At 45.7% G+C, this 23,725-nt stretch overlaps 1 protein-coding gene across 4 annotated transcripts in view; it reads right to left on the bottom strand.

The window, feature by feature from the left end:
* SFMBT2 (Scm like with four mbt domains 2) overlaps nucleotides 1–23,725 on the bottom strand; it is a 365,966-nt gene that overhangs the window by 156,217 nt on the left and 186,024 nt on the right. For all 4 annotated transcript variants that reach the window (XM_075345324.1, XM_075345321.1, XM_075345322.1 and 1 more), the window contains one exon: nucleotides 4,417–4,505. In XM_075345324.1, the coding sequence (XP_075201439.1) occupies nucleotides 4,417–4,505 (89 nt within the window). The remainder of the gene's footprint in view (nucleotides 1–4,416; nucleotides 4,506–23,725) is intronic.

Raw genomic sequence — 23,725 nt, 5'->3', positions numbered from 1 at the left:
CACTTGACTGGCATCGGTTGAGCCCCCTTTTGAAAAAGAAAAAGATGCTTTGCATGAAGCACTCTCAAAAATACGCGTGCCTTTCCCGTCCCCTGGCTGACCCAGGGGAAGAAAAGTCCTCTGAGAGCCATGACTTGTTCATCTTGGTTCTTTTAGAGACACAGCGAGGGGACTCCAACCACAGTCTCCCTCGTTGCCACTAACTGGGCCACACACACCCCACTTGACTGGCATCGGTTGACCCCCCCTTTTGACAAAGAAAAAGATGCTTTTCATGAAGCACTCTCAAAAATACGCGTGCCTTTCCCGTCCCCTGGCTGACCCAGGGGAAGAAAAGTCCTCTGAGAGCCATGACTTGTTCATCTTGGTTCTTTTAGAGACACAGCGAGGGGACTCCAACCACAGTCTCCCTCGTTGCCACTAACTGGGCCACACACACCCCACTTGACTGGCATCGGTTGACCCCCCCTTTTGACAAAGAAAAAGATGCTTTGCATGAAGCACTCTCAAAAATACGCGTGCCTTTCCCGTCCCCTGGCTGACCCAGGGGAAGAAAAGTCCTCTGAGAGCCATGACTTGTTCATCTTGGTTCTTTTAGAGACACAGCGAGGGGACTCCAACCACAGTCTCCCTCGTTGCCACTAACTGGGCCACACACACCCCACTTGACTGGCATCGGTTGAGCCCCCTTTTGAAAAAGAAAAAGATGCTTTGCATGAAGCACTCTCAAAAATACGCGTGCCTTTCCCATCCCCTGGCTGACCCAGGGGAAGAAAAGTCCTCTGAGAGCCATGACTTGTTCATCTTGGTTCTTTTAGAGACACAGCGAGGGGACTCCAACCACAGTCTCCCTCGTTGCCACTAACTGGGCCACACACACCCCACTTGACTGGCATCGGTTGAGCCCCCCTTTTGACAAAGAAAAAGATGCTTTGCATGAAGCACTCTCAAAAATACGCGTGCCTTTCCCGTCCCCTGGCTGACCCAGGGGAAGAAAAGTCCTCTGAGAGCCATGACTTGTTCATCTTGGTTCTTTTAGAGACACAGCGAGGGGACTCCAACCACAGTCTCCCTCGTTGCCACTAACTGGGCCACACACACCCCACTTGACTGGCATCGGTTGACCCCCCCTTTTGACAAAGAAAAAGATGCTTTTCATGAAGCACTCTCAAAAATACGCGTGCCTTTCCCGTCCCCTGGCTGACCCAGGGGAAGAAAAGTCCTCTGAGAGCCATGACTTGTTCATCTTGGTTCTTTTAGAGACACAGCGAGGGGACTCCAACCACAGTCTCCCTCGTTGCCACTAACTGGGCCACACACACCCCACTTGACTGGCATCGGTTGAGCCCCCTTTTGAAAAAGAAAAAGATGCTTTGCATGAAGCACTCTCAAAAATACGCGTGCCTTTCCCGTCCCCTGGCTGACCCAGGGGAAGAAAAGTCCTCTGAGAGCCATGACTTGTTCATCTTGGTTCTTTTAGAGACACAGCGAGGGGACTCCAACCACAGTCTCCCTCGTTGCCACTAACTGGGCCACACACACCCCACTTGACTGGCATCGGTTGACCCCCCCTTTTGACAAAGAAAAAGATGCTTTGCATGAAGCACTCTCAAAAATACGCGTGCCTTTCCCGTCCCCTGGCTGACCCAGGGGAAGAAAAGTCCTCTGAGAGCCATGACTTGTTCATCTTGGTTCTTTTAGAGACACAGCGAGGGGACTCCAACCACAGTCTCCCTCGTTGCCACTAACTGGGCCACACACACCCCACTTGACTGGCATCGGTTGACCCCCCCTTTTGACAAAGAAAAAGATGCTTTGCATGAAGCACTCTCAAAAATACGCGTGCCTTTCCCGTCCCCTGGCTGACCCAGGGGAAGAAAAGTCCTCTGAGAGCCATGACTTGTTCATCTTGGTTCTTTTAGAGACACAGCGAGGGGACTCCAACCACAGTCTCCCTCGTTGCCACTAACTGGGCCACACACACCCCACTTGACTGGCATCGGTTGAGCCCCCTTTTGAAAAAGAAAAAGATGCTTTGCATGAAGCACTCTCAAAAATACGCGTGCCTTTCCCGTCCCCTGGCTGACCCAGGGGAAGAAAAGTCCTCTGAGAGCCATGACTTGTTCATCTTGGTTCTTTTAGAGACACAGCGAGGGGACTCCAACCACAGTCTCCCTCGTTGCCACTAACTGGGCCACACACACCCCACTTGACTGGCATCGGTTGAGCCCCCCTTTTGACAAAGAAAAAGATGCTTTGCATGAAGCACTCTCAAAAATACGCGTGCCTTTCGCCTCCCCTGGCTGACCCAGGGGAAGAAAAGTCCTCTGAGAGCCAGGTCCACATTGTCAGTGGACAGACACGTGTGCTTATCTGCCAGCAGACCCCCAGCAGCACTGAAGACAGGTTCCGAGAGAACGCTGGCTGCAGGACACGACAAGATCCTCAAGGCGTACGTGGCGAGCTCAGGCAATTTATCCAGATTGGAAGCCTAAAATGAGCAGGGCTCAAGTTGCACAATAATGGAATCGATGTTTCTTTGCATATACTCATATATCTGTGTGTCTCCCTCTTTTTCCTTGTCCAGCTGTTTTGTTTTCACATGAGTATATGTCCTTGTCACTTTCCCATGTGTTTGTGTTATGTTGTGAGTTGTTTGTCACCTTTTGGACACCTTTCAGGGTGTTTTCTAGGTGTTTTACTGTGTTTGTGATTGCCTGCCATTGTTTCCTATGGGCTCGAGTTCGGTTCGTCGAACGTTCGACGAGCCGAACTCGAGCCAGACCCCCCGTTCGGCGAACCGCCTCGAGCCGAACCGGGACCGGTTCGCTCATCTCTATTCCCTATCAGTATGTTTTTGGAGTGTGGGAGGAAACCCACACAAACACGGGGAGAACATACAAACTCCTTGCAGATGGTGTCCTTGGTGGGATTTGAACCCAGGACCCAAGAGCTGCAAGACTACAGTGCTAACCACTGAGCCACCGTGCAACCTTTTTTGATTATTCAAAGCAAGGAAAACTCCCTCAAAGTAAATCCAATATGAAACTATACTTTTGTAAAGAGACTGAAAGATAAAATCTTGAAAGTTTTATTGGATGAAGCTAGAATTTTTCTTTAAGATGACAAGATTCATGAAATTAAATAGCAATTTTTGCAGATTATACATCTAATTTCAAGAATGGGACATGTAGACGTAACACGGCATTAGCTATCTTCTTTATTATATTATGCTTGTTCCATGTAAAATAAATTACTTAAATGGGTTGTCCCATAGACAAAATATTTCACCATATTTATCACGAAACTGGTGATAAAGTATCATTGCTGGGAATCTGATGATCCTAAAAACACCCCAGTTTGAGTGAAGTGTTACTGAGCATGTGCAACCATTGCTCTATTACCTGTTTATTAACTGGCTATAATTGGCAGCATGGTAGCTCAATGGTTAGCACTTTTGCTTTGCATTGATTTCCTCCCACCCACAGATATCCTGATCCAGATATCCCCCATTCACCTTTTGTGTCTCCCCTATTTCCTCATAGACTGTAAGCATACGAGCAGGGCCCTCACTCATCTTGGTACATTAATTTTGTTATTTTGTATTGTCTCACATTGTCTGTACATGTCTCCTTTGAATTGTAAAGCGCTGCGGAATATGTTGGTGCTATAGAAATACAAATTATTATTATAATAGGGAAAGTAGATTGTGAGCCACAAAGGGGATAGTGATGATAATGATGCGCTATATGATAGCACTAAAAAATTAAGTAAAAGAAACAAAAAAGTTAGCAGATCAGGCGCTGTACATGCTCATTACAGCTTCAGGCCCCCAATGATCTATGGATCAATTGTAAGCCTTAGAGCCAAATTCCCAGTTATTATATATTTATAATCTATCCTGAGGATATTGAATGTATGGGTGAATAATACTGATCCACAAAAATGTATTCAAATATAAGAAGCAAATGACTACGATAACAATACAATGTAAGAGAATTAAGTACTCCAATGATACGTACATGCAATAATAATTACATATACTTCAATAATACTTACATATGCCAATATACAGTACAATATAATAAAATGTAAAAAAAATACATAGACCAATAATACATACATACACATATATATTCCAATAATACATACACCAATTATACTACAAATAAGGATGTAATATAAGAGAATTACATACACCAATAATATATACATGCAATTATATATACTTCAATATTACATACATACTCCAATTATACTACATAATACTGAAATGTATGACAATTATATACTCCAATAATACATTCATACAGTTACATGTACACCAATACATACGTACAATTACGGTACATATACTCCAATTCAAACATACACCAATTATTCTACATAATGAAGCAATGTAAGAGAATTACATACTCCCTCTAGAAGTTTTGCTGGAGCAGTCCTTGAGCCAGTCAGATCATGAATAAGGAACTCGGCCCAGTCTGTGCATTTCTCTTTTATTCCTGAAAGGAAATTACTTTTGTTAATGTAACAATATAGAAGTGTAAAGTTCTATGTAAGTATTCCAATCTTTCTATTTTACATGTATCAGTGCTCTCCCTGCTCCCTTCCCAAGAGGTGGTATGCCCCAGATGAAGGTTTGGACCAGTGGCATGGTGGAGCTGCTGACATGACCTGTGCACTCTTTTGCCTCTGCAGCATTGGAAGCATTCAGGGGCACCAAAGCTTGCCAGATCCAGGGATGTGCTCTTTGCCTAGGAGACAATATACTGCAGTGGTGGCCACAAGCAATAAATTATAACTGTAAAAATCTCTGCTTGTGAGCTCAGAGAGGATTCTTAATGGTATGAAAGTTGCAAAGTTGCTTGTTTTTACAAAGACTTACCAATTTTGTCTATTTAAGAAGATGAGACAACTCCTTTAGGCCTAAAACACACTTCGGCAAAAAAAACGTACGTGTCTTACGGTCCGTTTTTCGGGTCCGTGTTCCGTTTTTTAGGGGCGTTTCTCCGGTACGTATGACATCCGTGTTGAAAAAACACTAACAAATTCCCTCATTACCAATTTATTAACCCCAACAGAATACACCGCCGCTCCTGTCAGATCCACGCAACAAAAGAGGTGAGAAGCGCGATCAGCTGCTGTCAGTCACGTAACTCACGGCCACCGCTGGATCCAGCGGTGGCCGCGGGTAACCTCACTAACAGCTCAGCTGATCGCACTACTCACCTCATTTTCTGCGTGGAGATGACAGGAGCGGCGGTGTATTCTGCTGCTCCTGTCACCTTCATGCAGCAGAGCTGGATGCGACGCTGGAGGTCCGTGGATTACGCCGGACATGGAGGGCTTTGTTGGGGTTAATAAATTGGTAATGAGGGAATTTGTTAGTGTTTTTTATTTCTAATAAAGGATTTTTCGGGTGTGTCTGTTTTTTAACTGTAACTTACAGATTACTCATGGAAGGTATCTCGGGGAGACGCCTGACATGATTAATCTAGGATTTAGTGGCAGCTATGGGTTGCTGCCATTAACTCCTTATTACCCCGATTGCCAATGCACCAGGGCAAATCGGGAAGAGCCGGGTACTGTCCCAGAACTGTCGCATATAATGTATGCGGCAATTCTGGGCGGCTGCTGACTGATATTGTTAGGCTGGGGGGCTCCCCATAACGTGGGGCTCCCCATCCTGAGAATACCAGCCTTCAGCCACATGGCTTTATCTGGTTAAAATTGTGGGGGACCGCACGCCGTTTTTTTTTAATTATTTATTTATTTATTTTACTGCTCAGTATAGACACGCCCACCGGCTGCTGTGATTGGATGCAGTGACACAGTTGTCACTCAGCGTGGGGGGCGTGTCTGACTGCAACCAATCACAGGTGTCTGTGGGAGGGGAAAGCAGGGAATACGAAATTGATTAATGAGCGGCCGGCTTTTTCAAAGTAATTGTTGCCGCGCATTCTCTGCACAGCTGTTCCTTGCAGCGCTGGTGATCGGGGAGCGGTAAGTATGAGCCGGGGGAAGAAACAGACCGAGCGCCAATGTAAGTATGACTGAGAATATCATGAAAAAAGGTAAGTATATTGAATTTAACAAAAAAAACAAAAAACATCGTTGGTTTAAAAACGCACACGGACGAAACGTGCTGAACACGGACATACTCCGTGTGCGGTCCGTGCAGGCACGGACCCATAGACTAAAGTGGGTCCATGCCTGCGTGCTGCCGGACAAAAACGGACATGTCATCCGGGTAGAAAAGCGCACACACGTTCTTACCACACGGACACACGTTCCGTGTGATTTTATGTGTGTGTGCCATCTACCATTGAATAACATGGGTCTCCGTGTCTACGTGTCTCCGGTACGTGCAAATACGTACCGCACATGTACAAATTAAACGGATGTGTGTTACGGGTCTTAGATAGTTTGGCCCACGGATGAATAAAAGAAATGCTGAAATTCAATCTCTGTTCTGAAAATCTAAATCTGATTTACAATTAATAGCTACATAATGTTTATCCTGATTTGAATTAGATACTATTGATTGTTATTTCTAAAAACACTGCAATTGTGGCACTTATATGAGTCAGTAGTTTGAACTTATCCCATTATATTATACATACTGTATATACCATGATAATCCAGGCAGGCAGGCATTTAGATGTGAGGAAGGATTATACAGTAAACTATATTTGGCTCTAACATATATTTAAGGCTCCGACACACATCCGTGCCGCCGGTACGTGTTTGCCATTTTTTGCACGTACCGGCGGCACGGAGACACATTCAGCAATGCTACCCTATTGTAGCAGGCACACACACGTAAAACCACACGGAACGTGTGTCCGTGTGCGTTTGTACGTGTGTGCGTTTCTCTACACGCTGACATGTCAGTGTTTTCTCCGGCAGCACGGTTGTCGGCCCGCACCCGTACCACACGGATGTAGTGTGGATGCAGTCACGTGTGACATGCGCCAGAGAAAACACACGTGTCAGTGAAAAAAACCCAAAACATTTACTCACCTTCTCCAGCCCTCCTGTCTCTGCCGCTGCTGACACTTGCTGCCGACCGCCGCTCATTATGCTCATTTAATATTCACTTCACTGCAGCCGGCAGCACACGTAGAACACACGTGGACCGCACATACCCGAGACACGTACTTACCACATGCAACACGCAGGGTAAATACGTGTCTCGCGGCACGTGCGTGTTTTTAACGGAAGTGTGTTTCAGGCCTAACAGCCACAAGTTCTTTTCAAAGTCTTACTCAATGTTAGTTCAATATATTAAAAAAAAAATTAAAATTATTGTCATTTGCATATAACATAATCTGGACAGAAGTCAGGTGTGCTTGTCATTTACGTCTGATTGTCACTAGTCTATATAAGATGTGTTCGTAAAAGAAGGATTTCTGAAAGATCATTTGTCCATCCACCAGTGTCTTAAAACAAGTATGATCAGTTTGAGATACAGTAATGGCCAATGTGGATGAAAATGTCATTGGCTCACCAAGTAAGCAACATTTGTCCAACCATCAACCTACTGCTAATGTGTATGGTGGCATCCAACTGTAATTTTACTAATATGAGTAAATACAAAGAAGAAACCTTACTGATTGTTATGAGGGCAAATGTCTCTATGATAATGAGCATGTACAGGACTGAGGCAAGAAGAAAGTCTCTTCTACAGACGAAAGGTAGTGTTACATAGATAATTGGGGAGCTCTCGCTTTAAAGTAAGACACAAGTAACGGACATTTGATAGGAGAGAAATAAAAGGAGCTCATTGGAGATGAGCAAATCAATTTGCAGGACCCTGGTCAAGTGGTCATGTCAGTTTTCTGCGGCTGTCAGACAGGAGCCCTGCAAATGTTCTTACTGCTAGTATCCCTGGCTCCTCTGTTGGCCAGACAATTCATCATATGAGCGTCACATCGAAATGATGACGTCATACCATTCGGACTAATTAAAAAAGGAGCTGCCAACTGAGAGGCAGTGTCCACGGCTTTTATCCAGCGGCCACGGAATACTGACCAGGCAGCTGGACTCGGGTCCTGGGAAAAGATTTGGTCATCTCTAGAGTCCATAGAAAACCATGGCAAAACACATAAGCTTCTACTGCTATTTACCACTATTCTGCAATGTAATTTTCAGCAGAGCAGGTGAAACATAGACAAAAATTGCATGCTAAAAATGCAGCAATCCCTAGTATGCGCACTGCAATGTGGGGTAAAACTGCATGTGGTTTTCCTGTGCAGCAGACTAGGGGGTTATGCGCACGTAACTGCTGATTATTCTGCAGCGATTTGACAGAACATGTGCACGTCAAATCGCTGCAAAAACACTGCATAATGGATTTTTGTTAAAAAAAAGCCGATTTCATGCGCTCTGGCTGCTGCCCCTCCATAGACAGAGTGGGAGCTGCATCCAGAACGCACAAATAATTGACATGCTGCTTTTATTAACGCACGGATTTGGGTCAAAATTTTAGCATCCAAATCGCTGCGTTCATAAAAGCAACATACGCACAGAATGATTTTGCTACTGAGGGTAAAACATGTGTTCTTTACTAATTTGAACATGCTGATTCCAAATATGAACTCAGAATTTGCACAGCACGTCCAGATTTTGAGTTATACTTAGAAAAGGCCATACGCCTATTCAGGCATTGTTGAAGGCATTGCACATGCGGTTGGAATGAAAGAGACCTATGCTTCTATGCAGATCATTCTGAAATTGATTAAATATTCAGAACATCAATGGAACATTTGTGCTGACCTCAAAGTTGTTGCACTAGTCCTTGGTTTGCAGTTAGGTTACACTAAGCATATGTGCTTTCTGTGCCTATGGAACAGTCGAGATGACAACAACCATTATAAAATTAAACGGTGGCCCAATAGAGATGAACATAAGATTGGTAAGCACAATGTTCAACACGAATCACTTGTCGATCCACTTAAAGTTTATCTTCCACCTCTTCACATTAAACTAGGACTAATGAAAAATTTTGTAGTAGCAATGGATCGTCAAGGGAATGGATTTAAGTATCTGAAGGAAAAGTTTAGTGCATTGAAAACTGAGGCCAAACTCAAAGCAGGAATCTTTATTGGTCCTGAAATCCACCAACTAATCCATGATGAAATCTTCAAGAAAGAACTCACCCCACTTGAACTAACTGCATGGGATGCATTTATAGTAGTAGTTCAAAACTTCCTTGGAAACGAAAGAGCAGAAAACTATGCTGAACTAATAGACAATATGCTTCAAGCATACGAAATGCATGGTGCCCGAATGTCATTGAAAATGCATTTCCTACATTCACATCTTGACTTCTTTCCTCCAGATATGGGTAATGTCAGTGACGAACATGGTGAGAGATTCCACCAGGACATTTCTACTATGGAAAAAAGATACCCAGGTCGCTTTAACCCCAACATGATGGGCGATTACTGCTGGTTTTTGCAACGGGCCACTAGGACCACTCACAAGCGCAAAAGCAAGTGCCTGAAGCACTTTTAAAAGTACTCTGCTGAGTTCAAGGCGATTTCTTAAGCTACTATAAGTGATTTTTAAGTTTTTTGGTTTATTTACCTATACTTCTTTTTCAATAAAAATGATAATACATGCTGTGAAACTGTGGGACATAACGATTCTGTATCTTTATTAATTGCTTATTTTAATTTTCACAAAAATTGGAATAACTTAATATCCTGACGTGCTACAAAAAAACTAACTTCAGATTTGGATTCAGCGCATTCGATTTAGTATAGCGCACATGGTTTTTGCCAAGTAGCAGACAAAAAGTGTTTATTTGTTGTGCTGTGTTATGAACAATCTTCATAGATTGTGCAGAAGACGCAGGACGCATGCATTTACGCAGCAGTGCAATACGCAGCGTAAATGCATGCTTTTACGCAACGTGCGCATAAGCCCTTATGCTTGTATGGACATCTCTTATGCTGTACTTGTTCAGTCTAATAATTAAAATAGCCGACATTTAGCATGAAGTCACAAGTATGAAGATCTATTATGCTTTACAGGTACAAGTTACTTTTCAATTTGCCTTAGAAAATGATGCATGCATGGATGGCTTGCCAGTAAAACTGATTTTCCAAAATTTTCCTCAACGCAACGTTACCCCTTTGAAAAATCAGATAAGACCTGACATTATTCCGTAAGGTGAGCTGTATTTCTCACCAGGTCCCAGGTTAGTACACTGCAGTCAGCAGTGATAGGCCCCCTTCACATGTTCATGTTTCTGGTACGTGGCATCCTTTTTGTTCACAGATACCACACATAGTCACTATAACCTATGGTGATCGTCACATGTCCGTGTTTTGACATGAACTGTGTGTCCGTGTTTTGACATGAACTGTGTGTCTGTGTGAACCGCATAGAGAAATAGCCATTTTTTTCTGACAGCACAGATGACAAGGGCCAGTGCAAGTCCATGGGACCGTGAAAACAAGTACAGCACTCCGGTGGCATCCATGTGCCGTCCATTGAAAGTGTAGGAGAAGCTTTGTAATTGCACCCTTTCTTTATTCATCTTCCTTTATTCATACCGGAAAAACATAGATGACACACTGATGGCACATTGATTAAAAACACTGATGACACTGGTACCGTTTTGTCACGTGTTTTATATGCACTTGTGATGGGGGCCTTAAAGGAAACTGTCACCTTGAGGATACAGTCCAATCCGCAGATCCGTAGCATGTTATAGAGCAAGCGGATCAGAGCAGATTCATATATAGTTTTATGATAAAACATTCAATATCACCTGTGTTTTACTCAATTAAGTCTTTTCAGTCTGGGATTTTCAGTCCAGTGGGCGGTCCCATCAGTGACTGACAGCTTTCCTTGTACAAATGCGCCTAGAGAGAGAACTGTCAATCACTGATGGGGCCGCCCTCTGGACCAAAAATACCAGAAAGTGCATAGGCTTGGCTGATTAAAATACGGGTTGTACTGAATACTTTCTCACAAAAATATACTCCACTTCTCCTACTCTAATGCATGGTGCTTGGAAAATGCTCTGTATTTTCATGGTGACAGATTCCCTTTAATATGTGACCTGATCCATGGCATTAAACACATTTTCTGATTTATACTTGCTGCAAGTTTCATGACATTAAAGAAGTGCTTGAAGCTTGCAGACGGATTGGTGATGATTCATTCAAGAACAATAGGTGTTATATTTGATCAGGAAGTAAGCACATAGTCCACATACACATATTTACATGTAACACTGCTCATCAAAAGTCATTGTGAAAGTGGTAGAGGTAAGCTGTAAGCATTTTCTACCTTTTACAGCATTGAGGACATTTCCTCCGCTCAGAAATAAGAAATGCCAAAAAGGAATGGTATGACCTGTCTATGGTAAATTTATGGCATATATCACTCTACAATGCAAGATCACTTGCCGAGGTTTACTACTCGTCCATTTCAATAACGTAGGTTATTTATTTTATTTATTGCTTAATATTTGTAAAAAACAAAACAAAAAAGAAACAAACAATAAAACAGTGCCACCCATGTCTGCAGGTCGTGTGTGGTATTGCAGCTTTGCACCGTTCACTTGTAGTGGTGCTGTTTTTGGAAGAAGACATGTTTTTCTAATACTGAACAATAAGTCCAGAGTGGTTTGTGCCTTCCATGCATTTTGATCTCATTACGAGCGTCAGCAAATCCTACTAATTATTTTATTGTTTTACACAAAGCTTATTTAAGGCTTTATTTTCAGTATTTTTGCTGCAGCCAGATAATAGAAAATATGAGATGTACTACAAATAGGGATGATGGAATATCACAAATATTCGGCAATATTCTGCTTTGCGATATCTGATGATTGGGTCACCGCTATGAGAATATTCAATGCGCAATGTAAGTCTATGGAAAGCCCGGATAGTTGCTATTCAGCAATGATTCGGGTTTCCCATTTGACTTACATTGCGCATTGAATATTCGCAAATAGTCAAATAGCGGCGATCTATTCGTTGAATATGGGCGTAGCCGAGTATTTGAGGTATTCTATCATCCCTAACTACAAACAATGCATTTTTTTTAAAATACTTTTGGCACCTTCGTTTCCATCCCTTTTTTTGCACATACAGCATACTCTAGGTCAGTGTTCCCCAACTCTGGTCCTCAAGAGCCACCAACAGATCATGTTTTCAGGATTTCCTTAGTATTGCACAAGTGATGGAATCCTGAAAACATGATCTGTTGGTTCTTAAAGGGAACCTGTCAGGTGCAATACGAGCAGTTCTGGATGCATATTGCTAATCCCTGCCTAACTGTCCCTGTATACACTAGTAGAGATAAAGAGATCTTCAGAAAAGGTATTTCTAAAGATCTTTTGTGATCTGTTGATGAGCGCAGGGACTAGTCGCAAGGGCATTAATTCCTGCGCTCATTCTGCCCTCTTAGCATGACCACAGGGCTAACATGCTATTCAAAGCAGCATCATCAGCGGTGACGTGCGTACCTGTGTCCGCTGTCACTGCTGATCCGAAGTCCCAACCCTTCCGGTCATGTGCACTAGACGTCTCTGAAGCCAGGACGCATACACCGAGCTTCATACTGCGTATAAGCAGTGACAGCAGACACAGGTACGCGCTTCCCCGCTGGTGATGCTGCATTGAATAACATGTTAGTACACCCCTGTGGATATGCTAACATGCCAAGAGGGCGGAATGAGCGCAGGAACGAATGCCCTTGTGACTAGTCCCCATGCTCATTAGCATATCATAGAGGATCTTTAAACATACTTTTTCTAAAGATCCCTTTATCTATGCTACTAGATGCAGGGACAGTTCGGCAGGTAATTATCAATATGCACCCAGAACTGCTCATGGTTTTGGGGGCATATTGCACCTCACAGGTTCCCTTTAATGACTAAAGTTGGGGAACTTTCTATCAGTTTGTTTTTTTTATTATGAGAAAGGCTCATCCAGATGAGCATATTATACAGACATGTGCTGTCCAAGTTGTAATAGGGCAGCACACTGACCAATGTATTTCAATAGGGCTGTTCAGGAGACAAGTTTTTCACATGGATTGGGTTTCTGTATGGAAAAACAAATGCTGCATGTACTGTATTATTCTCCTCCCCATCTTCGATAAGACTCACCCATTCATGATCATCCGTATTGCATCTGAATTTTATACATTGCAATTATTCACATAGGAAACTGTATTTAATAAAAATCATTTTACACTGTTGATAAATTAAATCATATGCCATGGGAACGTAAAAGATGGACACACGGATGGCACATGACTGACAATACGGATGCAGTTTGGATGATTTTTCATAAAATTGTCGGACCCTGTCCAAGAGCTGATGATACGCTGATGGTAATAATGGACTCACTGACCAAATACTGATGGTAATCTGTCCATTTTCTTTCTGTCCAGTCTCCTTAAGGAGAATAGTGTTCCCCCGTGGTCCCCACAAAGCTTCTCGTGAGCCAGATCAGACACCCCATACTTTGCACAAAGTCTCCTTAAGGAGAATAGTGTTCCCCCGTGGTCCCCACAAAGCTTCTCATGAGCCAGATCAGACACTCCATACTTTGCACTGACGAGGGGCAAGCACCCCGAAATACCGTGTCTGCAAATTGGGATTCTGATCTGGCATATATATCCTAAGTCATATGCAAAGGATTGTTAAAAATCCACATTTGACTTTTAGGATCGCTACTTCCCATAGGTGGCGCTGCGCTAGAGTTTGTCTCCTTTCCTGGAGAGAGAATTTGAATATTTTCCAGAGGGGCATGGCAGCTATAAGTCCCCGTACTGGCAGCCAGACTGGCTTGCAAAGTCTCCTTAAGGAGAATAGTGTTCCCCCATGGTCCCCACAAAGCTTCTTATGAGCCAGATCAGACACCCCATGCTTTGCACTGACGAGGGGCAAGCACCCCGAAACACCGTGTCTGCAAATTGGGATTCTGATCTGGCTTATATATCCTAAGTCATATGCAAAGGATTGTTAAAAATCCACATTTGACTTTTAGGATCGCTACTTCCAATAGGTTGTGCTGCGCTAGAGTTTGTCTCCTTTCCTGGAGAGACAATTTGAACATTTTCTTTCTATAATCTTTGAAGTCTTAACGAGCTCTAATGACTCTTTCAGACTTCTGTTTTTTACATATGTGTCTCATATGCATTTTTCACACAAAGCAAATATCCATTGTAGTCTATGGAATTGCTCACTTGTCCAGGGGAGAAATGACTATTTCTGATCTGCGTCACTGATGTAACTTTCTCATTCAAATAAACTGGTCTGTGAAAAAAATGAGCAGCACACAGATGCAAGCTTTGAATTTTTTTTGTATTTGGGAAAAACAGACAAAATACGTATGAATTGGATGAGTGCAATGCAAGAAAATATTACCAATATTAGTCAGTGAGGGAGAGCATATGGTCCGCTTTCTTCACATGCTGCGATTGTCAGCAAGAGCCATGTCATTTGCACCCATACAAGTCTATGCGTGTGAGTGAAACATCGGACTGTATTCAGATGACATCTGAGCGCAGTACGATAATCGCATCAGCTGACAATGGAGGAGATGGGGAGATTAATCCCTCCTTCTCCTCCACAGCTGTGATCGCAGGATCGGATCCCAGTTGCATAACACTCGGCTCACGCTGGTAGTGTACTGGGAGCCAAGGGTCATTAGCATATCGCATCCGATGCACTTGCCTCGGATGCCATATGATCGTGTGAATCCAGCCTAATAAATGGACTCTTGATCCAAGAGTGGATGAAAATCGGTTCCAGCACACTGATGAAAAAACAAAAAAGTAGGAATAGAGTCAGATCACCTATGCGAAGAACCATGCTCGGAAACTTGGAGCGCCACAAGGATATAATTGAGGAATGGAAAGGATTTCCAGCATTAGGTTCTTCTGTTAAAAACTAAAAGTTTTATTGAAAAATAAAAATAAGACTAATGTCGCAACAAGGTTAGAAATCAAAGCAAACGCGTTTCCAACTACTACCCGTCAGGGTGAGTCTCATCACACAGATACTATCTAATCAATGCTAAAAGTATCAGGTGGGTAATACATATGTCTTTGATAAGGAAAACTTCACCATCCAGTGGTCAATTTATTCATTCATTTTTGGGAGGAATACCAGAGGAACGGCACAATACCTAAGTAAAGTTCTGCAGAATTATTCTTTATGGGAAATGCAAGTATTTACCAAAACAAGATAAAAAGTGATATAAGGACAAATGTTTTCACATTGCTACCAATGTAGAGTAATTCGTAAAAGTGCTTTTGTAGTATATGGCCTATCTTCATCTGTATGATAGTGCTACATTTTAGAGAATATTTTCAGTAATACGTTATTATGGAAATGGGTCAGAGAATAGCCACAACGGAAATAAAATATTCATGCTAGAACAAGATACTTGAAGAGGTTTTGACATCTTACTGGCCTTTAGCTATAAAAGAAAAATGGCCTGGAGCGATTCCTATACTCATCCACGGCCCCGAGAGTTATTATAGGGTGCTATACTATAGATGCTGTAGGGTAAGATGAGAAAACCAGTGTCAAAAGGCATCTTACATTTTAGTAAGATGTCTGTTAAAATCGAGTTCTATAAATGTTTGGAATGGCTGTTACATATCCGAAGGAATCCCTCATGGATATAAATGAAGGCCAGAATTTTCATATGTAACCTTTAGACCACGTGCAGACATTAAGTATTTGGTGAGTATATTACATCCAGGGGCGTAACGACCGCGGTCGCAGAGGTCGCCACTGCGACCGGGCCCGCGGGGTTAAAGGGGCCCGGCAGCCGCTCTGCAGAGCCGGCTGCCGGGCCCCTATGTGTAGTGCCGCTGTGTAGTGGCCGACTGCGCGACTGTTAGGGGGCCGGCCTGTGAGTCAGGGGAGCCCGGTGTCAGCAGGGGGCATAGGGGCCCCTGACCTGGAGAGGCCACCAGGCGTTCCTGACCTGCAGCAGAGCAGGACTGCTCCTGCACGGCAGACGGAATCCATCCTGCAGGACCTGCGATGATGTCACGCCCATGTGACTGTGGGAGGAGACACAGGATTGCCGGGGAGAAAGCAGGACAAGATACTTTGGACACATGACTGGTAATGAGAAAAGAGGGGACATGAGGGGGAGGGGGGCTGCAGGGTGAGTGCAGACTGCGACAGAAGCATGTGAAGGGGTGCAGAGTGTTTGAGAGGGGTAATTTGGGGTACAGGCAGGGTGAGTTATGTGGGGCAGGGTGTGTGACATATGGGGGTGTAGTGTGTGTGTGAGTGATATGGAGGGATGCAGGCTGTATGGGGAGCAGGGTGTGTGACATATGGGGGCAGGGGCGTAACTACCGCGGTCGCAGGGGTCGGAAGGAGAAGAGAGGTATTGTACTTGTTTTTGTTATTTTGCTGGCTCCATGACACGTAGGGGCCCCGGGGGAAGCTGGCTGCATTACACATAGAGGCCCGGGGGGGGGGGGCGTCTGGCTGCATGACACCTGGTGGGACTGGCTGCATGACACATGGAGGCCTGGGGGGGCTGGTTGCATGACACATGGAGGCCTGGGGGGCTGGCTGCATGACACCTGGTGGGGCTGGCTGCATGACACATAGAGGCCTGGGGGTCTGGCTGCATGACACCTGGTGGGGCTGGCTGCATGACACATGGAGGCCTGGGGGGGCTGGTTGCATGACACATGGAGGCCTGGGGGGCTGGCTGCATGACACCTGGTGGGACTGGCTGCATGACACATGGAGGCCTGGGGGGGCTGGTTGCATGACACATGGAGGCCTGGGGGGCTGGCTGCATGACACCTGGTGGGGCTGGCTGCATGACACATAGAGGCCTGGGGGTCTGGCTGCATGACACCTGGTGGGACTGGCTGCATGACACATGGAGGCCTGGGGGGGCTGGTTGCATGACACATGGAGGCCTGGGGGGCTGGCTGCATGACACCTGGTGGGACTGGCTGCATGACACATGGAGGCCTGGGGGGGCTGGTTGCATGACACATGGAGGCCTGGGGGGCTGGCTGCATGACACCTGGTGGGGCTGGCTGCATGACACATAGAGGCCCTGGGGGGGCTGGCTGCATGACACCTGGTGGGGCTGGCTGCATGACACATAGAGGCCCTGGGGGGCTGGCTGCATGACACATGGAGGCCTGGGGGGCTGGCTGCATGACACCTGGTGGGGCTGGCTGCATGACACATAGAGGCCTGTGGGGCTGGCTGCATGACACCTGGTGGGACTGGCTGCATGACACATGGAGGCCTGGGGGGGCTGGTTGCATGACACATGGAGGCCTGGGGGGCTGGCTGCATGACACCTGGTGGGGCTGGCTGCATGACACAGAGGCCTGTGGGGCTGGCTGCATGACACATGGAGGCCTGGGGGGCTGGCTGCATGACACCTGGTGGGACTGGCTGCATGACACATGGAGGCCTGGGGAGGGCTGGTTGCATGACACATGGAGGCCTGGGGGGCTGGCTGCATGACACCTGGTGGGGCTGGCTGCATGACACATAGAGGCCTGGGGGTCTGGCTGCATGACACCTGGTGGGACTGGCTGCATGACACATGGAGGCCTGGGGGGGCTGGTTGCATGACACATGGAGGCCTGGGGGGCTGGCTGCATGACACCTGGTGGGGCTGGCTGCATGACACAGAGGCCTGGGGGTCTGGATGCATGACACCTGGTGGGGCTGGCTGCATGACACATAGAGGCCCTGGGGGGGCTGGCTGCATGACACCTGGTGGGGCTGGCTGCATGACACATAGAGGCCCTGGGGGGGCTGGCTGCATGACACATGGAGGCCTGGGGGGCTGGCTGCATGACACCTGGTGGGGCTGGCTGCATGACACATAGAGGCCTGTGGGGCTGGCTGCATGACACATGGAGGCCTGGGGGGCTGGCTGCATGACACATGGAGGCCTGGGGGGCTGGCTGCATGACACCTGGTGGGGCTGGCTGCATGACACATAGAGGCCTGTGGGGCTGGCTGCATGACACATGGAGGCCTGGGGGGCTGGCTGCATGACACATGGAGGCCTGGGGGGCTGGCTGCATGACACCTGGTGGGGCTGGCTGCATGACACCTGGTGGGGCTGGGGGGCTGGCAGCATGACACGTAGAGGCCCCGGGGCAAGCTGGCTGCATGACACATAGAGGCCCTGGGGGGGCTGGCTGCATGACACCTGGTGGGACTGGCTGCATGACACATAGAGGCCTGGGGGGCTGGCTGCATGACACCTGGTGGGGCTGGCTGCATGACACATAGAGGCCTGGGGGTCTGGCTGCATGACACCTGGTGGGGCTGGCTGCATGACACATAGAGGCCTGTGGGGCTGGCTGCATGACACATGGAGGCCTGGGGGGCTGGCTGCATGACACCTGGTGGGGATGGCTGCATGACACATGGAGGCCAGGTGGGGCTGGCTGCATGACACATAGAGGCCCTGGGGGGGCTGGCTGCATGACACCTGGTGGGGCTGGCTGCATGACACATAGAGGCCTGTGGGGCTGGCTGCATGACACCTGGTGGGGCTGGCTGCATGACACATGGAGGCCTGGGGGGCTGGCTGCATGACACATGGAGGCCTGTCTGGCTGGCTGCATGACACCTGGTGGGGCTGGGGGGCTGGGCTAGCAGCATGACACGTAGAGGCCCCGGGGCAAGCTGGCTGCATGACACGTGGAGGCCTGGGGGGCTGGCTGCATGATACATGGAGGCCTAGGGGTGCTGGCTGCATGATACATGGAGGTCTATGGGACTGCATAATAAACATGAAGGACACCTTATACATGGACTATAGGGGTGCATTATACATGGAGGAGTATGGGGCTGCATAATACAATATGATTCATGGGGCTGCATTATAATACATATAGGACTATGGGGGCTACATTATAATATATGGAGGACTATGGAGGCTAGTTTATACATGGTCTGTGGGGGTGCATTATAAAACAGGGAGGACTATGTTGTGCAGTATAAAATATGGAGAACTATGGAAAATGTATTATAATACATGGAGGACTATGGAAGTGCATTCTAATATATGAACGGTTATGTGGGACCCGTTATACTATATGGAAGGCTATGTGGGGGCCATTATAGTATTTGGAGAGCTATGTACGAGGGGGGACAAAGATACAAGTATGGGATGGGAATGTTTTGTGCTGAGGTGTGAAGGCTCTTTCCCTCAGCACCCAGCTTTCCCATGCTCTGCTATACATCTCTCAGCACCCAGCTTTCCCATGCTCTGATATGGGAAAGCTGGGTGCTGAGGGAAAGATGTGTGACAGAGCATGGGAAAGCTGGGTGCTGAGGATAAGATGGATATCAGATCATGGGAAAGCAGAGTGCTGTGGGTAAAAGCCAAGTGTCAGCATCATTATCCCGTACCCTAAGTGTCGGTGTACATGGAGGGGGGCCCTGGTCCAAATTTTGCACCAGGGCCCATCAAACTCTAGTTACGCCACTGATTACATCAGTATTTTAGCCAAAACCAGGAGTGGATGAGAAATGTAGAAGTGGTGCCCATGTTTCTATTATACTTTTCCTACGATTATTCTACTCCTGGTTTTGGCTACAAATACTGAGGTAAAAACTCCCCAAATAATCAACGTGTGCACGAAGCCTTACAAATACTGAGGTAAAAACTCCCCAAATAATCAACGTGTGCACGAAGCCTTACAAATACTGAGGTAAAAACTCCCCAAATAATCAACGTGTGCACGAAGCCTTACAAATACTGAGGTAAAAACTCCCCAAATAATCAACGTGTGCACGAAGCCTTACAAATACTGAGGTAAAAACTCCCCAAATAATCAACGTGTGCACGTGGCCTTAGGCTGGAATCACACTTGCGAGTGTAAAATCGGTCTGATTTTCATGTCAGAAAGTAGGACGATTTCTTCTCACATTTCATCAGTGTGCTGTCAGTATGCTGTCAGTGTGCAATCAGTTTTTTTCCTCAGCAGCTGCTACTCATGTACTGTTATGAACAGGAGCATTTACAGTATTCTCTGCTACATGATAGAAATGTATTGAGAAAAATGGATGTCACTTGGATGGTCCGTGTGCTGCCCGTGTGACATCCGTTTTTTTTTCACGTAAACATAGACTGGCGTTGAAGAGACTCATGCGAGAAACTCACCAAAACGCAGCATGCTGCAAATTTTTTCTCAGTCCGATTTGGACTGAGAAAAAAAATAGCAGAACGGAGCTGCCTCATTGATTAACATTGGTCTGAGTGCAATGCGAGATTTTCTCGCATTGTACTCGTGCGAGTTAATCGCAAGTGTGACTCCAGCCTTAGAAATACTGAGGTAAAAGCTTCCCAAATACTCAACATGTGTATGTGGCCTTACAAATACTGAGGTAAGAACTCCCAAAATACTCAACGTGTGCATGTGGCCTAATAGTGTTCCCAAAATGTTTACACAGTTGGTACTTCCGCTAGGTTGAATTCAGATATCTTTATGTCATGGTCTGAGCTCCGCACTGTGTTTGGAAATCACAGTTGTCTGAATTCAGCAGTCACATGCAGTGGTAATAATTAGTGATGAGCAAGCACTACAATGCTCGGGTGCTCGGTGCTCGTAACGAGTAATCGGACATTCGGATGGGCTCATCTCATGTACAGAACACTCGTGCACAAAACACGTACGTGCAAAATGGACGTTTGACTGTGGCCTTATAGAGCTGCTGCCTACGCTACTCAAAATTTTTAGGTTAAATTCCCATGATGAGTATTTGGTGAGTTTTTGATGTTTCAGATTTTCTGCAGGATTCCTGCATTTATTAGATAAATTAGGTTGGTTTTGTTTCCATTTTTATGCTGCAGTTTTTGTATTACGTTATTTTGGCATATCATGTTTTAAACAAAACTAATTTGGTTTGGAAACTTCCTGCTACATAGGTCTGGTAAAACTGGGATAAAGTCCTGTGTAGATTTTACTAAATATACATCTACAATCCTTTTTTTATGCAGATTTTCCTCATCTCATACAAGTTTATGGGGAAAATCTGCAAATTTACCACAAGAGAAATTGACGTTTTGCAGATTTGTAAATTTGAACACAATACGGTTTAGGCACCGATAAGAAAAAAAAAATCTCATGCCCATTGTGCTTTCTTTATTAGTGAAAGTCTATACACTTAGCTGAAACTGTAATACTCTGGACGTTTTTGTGCAACGATAACACATTGTGGAAAGAACTTATCACATATTCATTGTGGAAACTAAAGGCCCCAGCGACATCACTAACGAGATATTGCTGGGGTCACGGAATTCGTGACGTATATCCGGCCTCGTTAGCGACGTCGTTGCATGTGAGACCTACGAGCAACCACTAACGATCAGAATTACTTACCAAAGCGTTGATCGTTCACACGTTGTTCATTTTCAAAATATCGTTGCTCGTTTGGGATGCAGGTTGTTCGTCATTCCTGAGGCAGCACACATCGCTACGTGTGACACCCCGGGAACAACGAACAACAGCGTTCCTGCATCCTCCGGCAACGAGGTGGGAGTGACGTGAATGTGGCTGCTCTCCACCCCTCCACTTCTATTGGTGGCCCGCTGATTGACATCGCTGTGACGCTGCACGAACCGCCCCATAACAAAGAGATTGTTCAACGCCTACAGCGATGTTGCTAGGGAGGTAAGTCCGTTGGAAGCGTCCTAGCGATATTGTTCACCACGGGCAGCGATTTGCCTGTGACACACAAACGACGGGGGCGGGTGCGATCACTAGCGACATTGCTAGCGATGTCACAGCATGTAAAGCAGCCTTTAGCCTAAAGCGGGCTTTACACACTGCGATATCGCCCGAATTTTGTCGTTGGGGTCACGGTTTTGGTGACGCACTTCCGCAATCGTTAGCGATATAGCTTTGTGTAACAGCGTTCAGCGATGTAAAATCGTCGCAAAAGCGTGATTTATCGTTGATCGGCTACACGGGTCCTAATTCCCAAAAATCGTTACTTCAGCAGTAACGAGGTTGTTCCTCGTTCCTGCGGCATCACACATCGCTGCGTGTGACGCCGCAGGAGCGAGGAACGTCTCCCTACCTGCCTCCCGGCCGCTATGCGGAAGGAAGGAGGTGGGCGGGATGTTACGTCCCGCTCATCTCCGCCCCTCCGCTGCGATTGGGCGGCGGTTCAGTGACGTCGCTGTGACGCCGCACGGACCGCCCCCTTAGAAAGGAGGCGGTTCGCCGGTCACAGCGACGTCGCCGGACAGGTAAGTATGTGTGACGGCTCTGGGCGATGTTGTGCGGCACGGGCAGCGATATGCCCATGTCGCGCAACAGATGGGGGCGGGTACGCACACTAGCGATATCGGGACCGATATCGCAGTGTGTAAAGTAGCCTTTAGGCCGGCTATGATGAGCATAAGAAAAATCATCCACGTTTCGCTCAAAAAACTCTGAGCGATCCACTCCATTGTCAGTTTCAGGTAGCTTTGCTTGTATAGCATTGTTTATAAGTCACTATTTCATCAGTACTTGTAGGACAAAACCATGGGTGGCTCCAAAACATAGATAAAGTGTGAATTTTTCATTATAACTTTTCTTTCTGTAGGTTTCACTCTCGATTTTGGCTTAAAAAATACTAATGCCAAAAATTTGGCCAAATGCGAGCATGTAAAAAAAGACCTTTTTGTGGAAGCTTAGCGGAAACTCAAAGTTTTTGAGGAGTTTTGAGATTTGGACAGTTTCTTATCGGTTTCTGCTCAGTGGCTATGAGCACCCAGAGTTTTCTGGAGGAGTTTTTGAAGTTGAAACTCTCCAAATCCTCCACCAAAACTCAAAATCCTCAAAAACTAGGAGATTCTACTTTGAAAAACTATCAAAAGGATTCCACTCGCACATACCCTTAAAAAGAATGATCTCATGGAATCTTTTGAAGGCGGAAAAATTTGGCATAGTTTTAAAGAGGAATCTAAATTAGTAAGTACTGTGTTTCTTATATGGTGTTACAGGATTATTATTTCTAAAATTCTTTTTGAAGAGGTTTTTGAGGCTTTTTTTCACCTGTGAAATCCACATCAAAATTGGCATAACATTCTATTTTTCCTGCAGTAAAGCTTAGAAAACCTCAGCAGAAGAAAACACTTGAAAATCTTGCCATATAAACCCCAAAGTGGATTTTCAATTGAAATCAACAGGAAGCATAGTGAAAGCATTTTAGGCTGGAATCACACTTGCGAGTGTAAAATCGGTCCAATTCTCATGCTAGAAAGTCGGACGATTTCTTTTCACATTTCATCAGTATGCTGTTAGTGTGCAATCAGTTTTTACCCTCAGCAGCTGCTATTCATGTACTGTTATGTACAGGAGCATTTCCAGTGATTCCTGCTACAAGCGTGAAATGTATTGAGAAAAACGGATGTCACTAGGATGGTGTATGTGCCGTCTGTGTAACATCCTTTTTTTCATGCACCCATAGACTTTCATTGAAGAGACTCGTGTGAGAAACTCACCAAAACGCAGTATGCTGACTGAGAAAAAAATAGCTGATCTGAGCTGCCTCATTGATTAACATTGGTCCGAGTGCAATGCGAGATTTTCTCGCATTGCACTTGTGCGAGTTAATCGCAAGTGTGAAGCCGGCCTTAGAGATATGTACAAACTGAGTTTTTGGAGGCTTAACTATCCATTGATTTTCCATTTTTTTTTTTGCTCCCTTTTTTCCCAAGAGCCG

The sequence above is a fragment of the Anomaloglossus baeobatrachus genome, chromosome 4 (assembly GCF_048569485.1).
Source record: "Anomaloglossus baeobatrachus isolate aAnoBae1 chromosome 4, aAnoBae1.hap1, whole genome shotgun sequence".
NCBI classification, from domain to species: domain Eukaryota; kingdom Metazoa; phylum Chordata; class Amphibia; order Anura; family Aromobatidae; genus Anomaloglossus; species Anomaloglossus baeobatrachus.
This window is presented reverse-complemented; position numbering and strand designations above follow the sequence as displayed.